The sequence below is a fragment of the Haplochromis burtoni genome, unplaced genomic scaffold (genome assembly GCF_018398535.1).
Source record: "Haplochromis burtoni strain Fernald_Lab_line unplaced genomic scaffold, NCSU_Asbu1 Contig_295, whole genome shotgun sequence".
Taxonomy (NCBI): domain Eukaryota; kingdom Metazoa; phylum Chordata; class Actinopteri; order Cichliformes; family Cichlidae; genus Haplochromis; species Haplochromis burtoni.
In genome coordinates this window covers 740858-749599 of record NW_024582656.1, presented here as the reverse complement: position 1 = coordinate 749599, position 8742 = coordinate 740858, and the positions used below count along the sequence as shown (strand labels likewise).

At 48.4% G+C, this 8742-nt stretch overlaps 2 protein-coding genes across 2 annotated transcripts in view; one reads left to right on the top strand and one right to left on the bottom strand.

Annotated features, from left to right (window-relative positions):
- Positions 1–201: 201 nt before the first annotated feature.
- LOC121815770 lies at positions 202–2476 on the top strand. The gene is made up of 5 exons (XM_042228003.1): positions 202–372; positions 482–626; positions 1108–1216; positions 1380–1530; positions 2259–2476. Exons 1-4 carry the CDS (start codon positions 303–305, stop codon positions 1506–1508), a joined length of 453 nt encoding a protein of 150 aa, XP_042083937.1. The 5' UTR covers positions 202–302; the 3' UTR covers positions 1509–1530; positions 2259–2476.
- Positions 2477–3448: 972 nt separating this feature from the next.
- The window catches only part of tmem116 (transmembrane protein 116), a 9968-nt gene continuing 4674 nt past the window's right edge, over positions 3449–8742 (bottom strand). The window contains exons 5-11 of the mRNA XM_005941016.3: positions 6843–6947; positions 5878–5927; positions 5702–5785; positions 5473–5608; positions 5249–5393; positions 5075–5154; positions 3449–4707 (exon numbers count right to left, since the gene is read on the bottom strand). Of these exons, the coding sequence (XP_005941078.1) occupies positions 4537–4707; positions 5075–5154; positions 5249–5393; positions 5473–5608; positions 5702–5785; positions 5878–5927; positions 6843–6947 (771 nt within the window). The 3' untranslated portion in view covers positions 3449–4536. The remainder of the gene's footprint in view (positions 4708–5074; positions 5155–5248; positions 5394–5472; positions 5609–5701; positions 5786–5877; positions 5928–6842; positions 6948–8742) is intronic.

The window sequence follows — 8742 nt, the reverse complement described above, 5'->3', positions numbered from 1 at the left end:
AGGTGGACTTCAGACAGTAAATCGATTAATAAAACAGGAACATAAATAAATGATTAGCCCAGTAATCGCTCATGCCCTTTGGATGTCTGAGGCCCATCAAGGAGGAACTGCAGCTCACAGAAAACTGATTCTCTGCAGAGTGCTGCGATGACCTGCTGATGATGAAAACTGCTGTGTGCCATCAGCAGTGTGGAAATCCCAGCTCGTCTGCCAAGAGACAAACACGAGCGCAGCGGGGAGACCGTCACGCTGTCGGGACTATAAAACTTCAGCTGCACGTCTGTGACTGAGACAAACCCGCGATGGCTTCCCTCAAAGCGCTGCTCTCTGCCCTGACCCTGCTGGCTCTGACTGTGGACGCCTCGTCCGGCCGTGAGTATTTCATTTGTTTAAGCGCCGTGTGGCTTAAAGCCGCTCGCAGTGGTGCTGCGTGATGTTTGTAGAGCATAGTTTCAATAAACCTCCCGTTTCCTTCTGTCAGCCGGGTACAGCAACTACAACTACGACCTGTCGGGTCAGCAGCTCACAGATCTCTACAACTCTCCAGTGTACAAAGCTGAATGGATGGTCCGACCGTTTGGATCCAGTTCGTCCACGTTTGGACCGCTCAGCCACACCGGCGTCAGGTCAGGCTACACGCTCACCGTATTTATTTAAAAACCTGCTGCTTTCACTACCGCTGATGTCCATCTGGAATCCACCGTCGCCGCAGAAAAAGACGCTGCCTGAGATTCCTTCAGTTTTCTTCAGTTCCACTTTGCAGCAGCTCCTGCTGACGGCTGCAGTGATGGCTCATCATATCTGAGCCCAGACTGGTTTTTATGTTTCCAGGCTAGAAACGTTTTTAACCTTTGCTACAAGACAAAGACAAACCACGGCCTGGCCGAAGCTTTGACATCACAACTCTTTGCTATTCTTTGAAAAGGCTCAGATTGCGTCCAACTGTCGCATTTCTTACTCTGTCCAGGCTCCGCTGCACTTCTTACATCCTCAGATTCGTTCCTTTGCTTCCTTGAGCTCACAGACGCGCTTTGACAGCTTGAATCTCAGACTCTCAGATGTTTGATGAGCGCAGCGTCAGACTCGTTATGTTTTCTCTTCCCTCAGAGTGACGCTCGCTGATGGAGCTCAGTGGCTGATCCACAAAGGTCAGGACTACGGCATCTCCTCTGACACGGTGGTGACCAGCGCTCGGCACATGAGCTCAGCCTGGAAGGTAAGTCAGAGTTTGAACTGAAGCTTTGAGCCAGAGACATTTTTGAAAGAGTGATGAGTTGCTGAACATAAAGATATTTCCTCTGTGGAGTAAAATGTGTGCTTCAGTGAATGATGAGCAGTATGGAGGCAGAATAAAATACTAAAGTGTGCGTTCCCTGCAGCCCGTGTTTCACCTGAGCAGACAGTTTAACGGGAGGAAGAAAGTTGCTGATTTTGTGAAACGTGGAGGAGAAACCTACAACGCCCTCTTCAACTGCCACGTAGCTTCTATTACAATGATGCTGCAGTAAACCTGATTTCTTCATGATACAGGTGAAAGCTCCCAGACAGCGTCACAGGTGGATGCTGTTGTTCCAGCGTTCACACAGTCCGCTTCATGAACTCAAACTCCACTGAATCTGCATCTGAACGACCACACGGTGTAAAATGTCATGTGCTGTTCTCAGTTTACTACCTGGTAAAGATCCTGATACATTAAATCTGTGCAGTTTTAACAAAGACTACACACAGCCTGCAGCGCCCCCTGGTGTTTGTTTCTAAGTTCAGACATGCCCATTAGGATAAACTCCTCAGAGCAGCGGTAGGCAACTCCAGGCCTCGAGGGCCGGTGTCCTGCAGGTTTTAGATCGCACCCTGGGTCTACACACCTGAATCAAATGATGAGTTCATTACCAGGTGTTAGTGGAAAATGATTCTATGTTTCTTTACCTTCTTTTAAATGTACAAAGATGCCTTTTTCACTGCCCTTTGTCTATGGTTAGATTAGTTTAGAATTATCCTTTTAGACTTTCCCAGCAAAGACATATTGTTTTAGATTGTTTTATCTCTCACCGCTCTGCTGACGAGACTAGCGCCACATATGGAGTTGTTTATTTTATCTGTTTATTATTTTCTTATCCTGTTCTCACTGTCTTTTCTATAAAAAGTGCCAAGCCTCTGTTCACGACGTGAGTTGTTCTCAGCAGCTCACCCGTGTACACGTTTAGCAAAGAAAGTAACTTTGTCTCATTGTGTCTTTATTTCTCCTGGGTTTTTTACAGAGTTTTCCCCCAACACCAGGCCTCTGGAGAACTTCAGGAAATGCTGAGGAGTCATTTCGCCCTTTAAATCAGCTGTGATGGATCATGGACACATCTAACACCTGCAGGACGCGGCACTCGAGGCCTGCAGTTGCCTACCGCTGCCTTAGAGCAACATACGTCACAATCACTGCGTAACAACACATCAGTGTCATAAATAAAACATTAATGCTAAACCAGTTTCCGTCTGTGTGTGCACGTGATTAGCTCTCTTTTCATTGTGCGTTCAGTCTTTTAGTATTCTGACTCTGTTGTCTCTGCACTGTATTCGTGTTCACAGGCTTTGAATCATTCATGACGTAAATCCAAACGAGCTCGTTAATGTCACGAGTGCAAACCAACATTTCAAATCAAACACTTCCTGTGTGTCAGTGTGAACGTGGCGGTAAACATTCACCCTGAGACCTTTTGAAGCCTCTTTAGTTCTTCGTGGTTTAAAAGTGAAGCTCTGCAAACTCTCCCACGGGGCTCAGATTCTTCTGCAGTCACGTCACGAACGCCAACATTTCAGAGACGCTGACGTCGGCCTGAAGAGCAAACTGATTGTTGTGCAGATTGCCGTGAAACGCCCGCAGCAGACGATGGGAATTGGCAGGGATCCCTCTGAACAGGACATCCCATAATGAGTGAGGTCAGGCTCCGGCGTGAAAGAAGCGATGGTTGTGTGGTGTGACGGCCTAGGAGACATATTCCTTATTTCTTTCAAATAAATATTACAAATGTTTCATTCTATGATAAAAACACTGAGGCAGCAAACTAAATAAAATCCCTGTAAGCCAAACGCTTCGAGTGTTTTTCCTACTGTCACAGATTTCCTGACACAGTCATCTTCTACAGCACAGGCGTCCAACTCAGCCTCGGGGCCGGAGTCCTGCAGGTGTTAGACGAGTCCTTGATCCTCACAGCTGATTTAACGGCTAAACGAGCTCCTCAACATGTCCTGAAGTGCTCCAGAGGCCTGCTAATGAACTAATCATGTGAATCAGGTGTGTTGGCCCAGGGTGCTATTAAAACCTGCAGGACACCGGCCCTCGACACCCCTGTTCTACAGGCACTGAGCACCCACAGAGCACACGTAGCCCCTCAGCAGGCTTCCACAAGCTTCCCAATCAAAAGAAAGCAGGCAGGGTGTTGGAGTCAAGTTGTTAATTGTTGTCATTGTGTTTCTTAAATTTGTAAGTCTTAGTTTAAACTATATGATCAAAGACATTCCTTTGATCCTGACCACGGTGCTGGGGGAGGCTTTATTAGGCAGATCTGTTTCCTGTGTGGTAAGCTTCCTGCTTTTATGATCCTTCTGTGATCAGCAGGTCACACAAACACGCACAACTATGACACACACACACTGCCTTATCTTTTAGGACCATGGGGGGGTTTATGAGGGGAGGTGCTTGTGTTTACTGTTGTGTAACTGTTTTCAGTAAGCAGCTGTGAGGAAGGCTCCTCTTTGAAGAAGTTGGGTTGAGTCGGGTGAGGAGCGTTGAGCTCCAAGAGCCTGTTCCAACCAGCCTTCCCTTGCTAGCAAGTGAAATCGATCGATCGCTGATTGTGTTGTTGTTGAGAATAAGTTTCTAAACCAGTGGGGCCTGTGGAGGCGCAGACCCACCACAGGGGAAGGGAGGGTCTAAAGAGAGCTGGTGTCAGACAGATGAGCTGATCTAAGAAGAGTAAGGAAAAGGATCTGGAGTCTAAGAGTGGAAATGGAGCCGCAAATGACAGGAAGGAAACGACGACTGCGTTCTGTAGAAATCTCTATTTTAATGCAGTCAACAGAAATAAAAGGAAAACAAATTCAGATGTGATTAAAGGAGCATATTTACAAAAAGTCTCAGAGATTAAATCTGTTTTTTTAAACACAAGGAATAATTTTCTGTCATTTGCACATTTCATAAAACATACAAACGTCCAAAGAAACGCGTCTTCATTTTCACTGTGCGCCGGTGACCAGCAGGGGTCATGTGACCTGCCTGAACAAACCCCTGTGAGGCCCGTCCGTGCGACGGAGCTCACAGGTGACGATGTCGCGTCTCTTTCAAATCCTGTTTTCGGCGTCGCTCTTCCTCTCGGTGTAAAGCCCCCCCCCCCTCCTGCTTCTTCCCTTTTTTCTCGCCTCAGTGGTTCAGGATCATAGGTGGAAGTTTGATGCAGAAACAAAGTGTTTTCCCCCTCGAGGAAAGCGAAAGTTCAGACTCTCCTCTCGAGGCAGCTGGCAGAGACACGCCCTCGGTCTCAGTGTGTCTCAGGCGAGCGTCTGCAGGGTCTGGTAGCCTCTCCTCTTCTGCGCTCGCAGCAGAGGCGTCTGAGTGTCCGCGTCTCGAGACGAAAACGTCCTGCGGGCTCGCCGCAGGTACACGCGAATCCATCCGTAGACCAGACAGTTAAAGAAGCCCTGAGAGGCCGAGGTTAACGCCTGAGGACACAAGACACGCTTGGGTCACTGCACGAAAGACACGTGAAACAACCTGAGAGAGGCGTGTGACTACGACAAAAAGAACCACAACGATGAGCCTGAGATATCCTACGTGGTGAATCGCACAGAAAGCAACAAAAGACCAGTGAAGCAGTCGAGACGGCACAAAAAGGAAGCTTAATGAGACACAGTTACACAAAGAAAACATTCAAAGAGCACAAAATGAGCCCGACACACAAATTCAACCACAAAATGTTCAACTGCTGTCAAAAGATCCAAATCAAACAAACTGTTGAAAAGACCACCAAAAACAGGCTGAACGAGCTCAGAGTGTAAGCGCCGTCGTGTTTCTCTGGTACCGACTCACCTGCAGGATGTACAGCACCACCCCGGCTTTGCCCTGGCACGCCGCAGGATCCGCCACTCGCAGAAACGCCAGGATCACCGCTGAGGAAACAACACGACAAACAAAGACACGCTGAAACCTCGCTGACTGCGTCTGTCGCCAACAAGAACCAATCAGAGTCCGCGCCGAACAAACCTGGACCCCAGCAGAAGACGAAGACCAGCGGGTACAGGACCATCCTCCGGTCCATCACGCTGAACGAGGCCCGCTGCTCGCTGCCCAGGTAACCGTTAGAGGTCACGATGCGCCTGTAAATACAGCGCGCTTTGACCACGAGGACCTGCGGGGGGGAGAGGGGAGGTCACCTCCACGTGATGTTCGTAGAATAAGACGCGTCTGTGCGACGAGCGTGAACTCACCGTGATGCTGAGGAGGGTGACGAGCACGGTGATGAGGAAGACGGTGATGTGGTAGGTGTGCAGGTACAGGCAGCTTCGGCTCATCGGCTGCTCGTCCGACATCAGGAACAGCGCTCCGGTGTGCATCATCAGACACCTGGTCGGATGTGGAAAAAAGCCCACTGAGCTTCTGCGTGGAAGCAATCGGTGGATTTGCTCGCGGCGTGAACACTTTGTGTTCTGGCCTCACCTGTAGGGTTCGGTAAGGTTGGCCTGACAGTGGCTGATGTTCCCCTCTATGATTACCGGCAGCATCAGCAGCACAGGAAGCAGACTGCAGACACACAGAGCAGGACACACTGTTATCAGTAGCACCGTGTGTGTGCTTGCATGCATCCACAGAATGAGGCTTTGGTGCTCACTCACCATGAAACCAGAGCAACGATTTTACCCGCCGTGCTCACTCGGTTGGAAACCTGCACAAGGATGCAAAATACCACATCAGAATGTATTTATAGAGCACATGTTAAAACAACGATGTTGACCACAGTGCTTCACAGTAAAAGCATGAGACAGGCGACAACAACAAGCTAGAACAACTCGTTAGAACCAACAGCCACAGTACAAGGATACGTTTCAGGACGTGATTTAAAAGACTGGATCGACTCGGCGGTACGAACATGAACAGGGAGGTTATTCCAGAGTCTGGGTGCCACGGTTGCAACGGCCCGGTCACCGAGACCGAGGTTGTGCTGGGAGCCTGTGATTGGCCGATCTAAGTGCTCAGAGAGAGAGCTGGGCACTAAATTATTCTGAATTTTAAAAGCGAACAAAAGAATTTTAAAATCTATGCGATATTTGACAGGGAGCCAATGTAGTTTGGCTAAAATTGGAGCGATGCGTTCGTAGATTCTCGTAGCTGTTAAGAGACGCGCAGCTGCATTTTGAATTAACTGAAGCCGGTAAAGAGAAGAGTGTTGGAGGCCCGAGTAGAGCAGTTACAGTCGTCCAGTCTGGATGTGTGCATAAGCTTTTCAAGGCCCTTTAAAATCATTTTAAAGCCTCATGTTTACTGAGACAAACAAAGCTGTTCATGCTGCACCGAAGTGATCAGGTACCAGATCAAAACTATTTTGAAGCATCAGGACCAAACATGGGGAGGTCTGTGCCCCGTCAGGACACTGGAGCATCTTTTATCCTCTTAGGTTTCCCCACCACTCTACTTTTACTGAGCCTCTGGGAGCTGTGGGCCGCGCAGAGTTTGACCCTGTCAGGTTTGCCCTTTGTGTTATTCTAAAGCTTTATGAGCTGCAAACAAAACCCTGAAAGCTTTGTTTACTACCTGTTGTGTGTGTTTTGCTGCCCTGGCAGCTGGACAGATGTGTCTGTACCTGTACAGAGTATCCATCCTTGCAGCTGCAGTACTTCTCCTTGATTCCTTTGTAGAGGTTCCAAACGTAGTAGAGGGTGTAGAAGAAGGAGGCCATGTAGAAAACCTGAAACAGAGTTTGTGATGAGCCAAATCCTCGCTCACGTTCGCCGCGCTGATTTTCTAAACGGGTCACCTGACACCCCGCCCCCTTTTCAGACTTTAATAGAGCGCGAGAGCCAAAAGGGGCAGCTGACCCGGGGTTGCTGCTCTGAGTGGGAGATGTGGGTCAGGAATGTTTTTCTGCTTCCAGGCTGTGTTCTGTCCTGGTTCTGCTGCTCCATTTCATCCCAGAATGACCCAGTTCAGGATCTGGACCTGGTCATCTGGGCCAGAATAGCTCACTCGACAGATATTTGGCAACAGAGACGTCAGCTGTGTCCCAAAACGTCGGCCGCATCCTTCGGAGGACCCGGGCTTCGCGGTCTACGTGGGCCGGGTCCTTCGAAGACCGAGAAGGCCGGAAGTGCGAGACGGTGAAATGGGACGGTCTCGCCTTCAGATCAGCGTCAGCGCTGTGTGGGTGGAGTTTAATAAACTCGCCGTCTGCTCCTTGCTGTCTAAAATATAACAGGACTGGAGTAAACTCTCGACCGTCTCACACTTCTGTTTAATCAGTTTTCTGTTTGACGTTTATTCAGCTGTGTGAAAATCCCGGAGGAACCCACCCGATAGATTAATAAAGTTTTATTTAATCGAATAGTCTAATAACTTTGATCTCAGCCAAACGATTTACTCCGGAACAAATAAAACACCGAAAAAAGGAAAACAATTACATTTTTAAGGTATCAGTGACTTATATCATGTTTAACCTGAGTAGCGACAGAGCGGGGGTCTGAAAACGATGAAGCCGGGAGTCCGCCACTCTCGCCGGCTGGAGTGACCATTGAACCCCCCGGCTAGCTATCGAGCTGGTGGGTAACAGACGTCTCCGAAAACGTCGGCGCACTTTTGCAAATATGTGGTGTCTCGATAAACCGAGCAGATATTTGAAGTTTGCACAGCTACTTTCTCGCCTGAAAATATGCTAAAAGTTTATTTTGTGACCCAGAAAGATTAATAAGAGTAATTTTAAAACTTAGCAGCAGCCGCCATTGTTGGCAGCTGAGATTTGGCTGGGCCGCGCTATGAATTCTGGGATATGGTGGGCCACGAAGGACACACCCGACCCATCCTTCAAATTCAAGGAAATGAAGGACGCATTTGAAGGAGTCGACGACTTGGGACAGCCTTCGTCGCCTGGCTGTGACGTGATCGGCCTTCAAACGCGGCCTCCGGATGCAGCCGACGCTTTGGGACACAGCTGTCATTTACCCGCTCGTCCTCAGGTGCTGGATTGGTTGTCATAGAAACAGAGGTAAAACCGCACCCAGTTTTATTTGATGTAAACGGGACTGAACGAGCTGGATGAGTCACTGATGATGAAACATTTAGAGGAGAGAAGCTCAGCAGGTTACGATCCGGACGAGACGCAGCTCAGCTCTGCAGCTCTCCCAGTCTCTCTTTAGTTTTGTTTCCTTGGAGCTGATTGAATTTATTTTTGTTTCTCTTTCAATTTTTCATCACGATTGCTGCCCCGACCTTTTTCCTGCCACTTCCTTTTCTCGGTGATTTGCCCTTTAGCACAAATCCTCTTGGTAAACTTACTCTTGTGTGGTTAAAAAACTCTTTTCTGATAGCTATGGATATAATCTGATGACTGCTTTTAGCTGTAAATGTGCTCCACGTGTTAAACATTTGACTTTATTGTGTGAAAGTTCTTGTTTTCTTGCTTGTTGGCACATGCTAAGCTTCTGTATTTCAGTTGTGTGTGGGGTCGACTCTGGCTGACTTCTCAGGAAACACTTTGCTTTGAGAATATG

Coding starts and splice junctions, on each gene's coding strand:
- LOC121815770 (XM_042228003.1), top strand. CDS start 303: ATGGCTTCCCTCAAAGCGCTGCTCTCTGCCCTGACCCTGCTGGCTCTG. Junction 373..481: donor TGTGGACGCCTCGTCCGGCC/GTGAGTATTTCA, acceptor TCCTTCTGTCAG/CCGGGTACAGCAACTACAAC. Junction 1,217..1,379: donor ACATGAGCTCAGCCTGGAAG/GTAAGTCAGAGT, acceptor CGTTCCCTGCAG/CCCGTGTTTCACCTGAGCAG.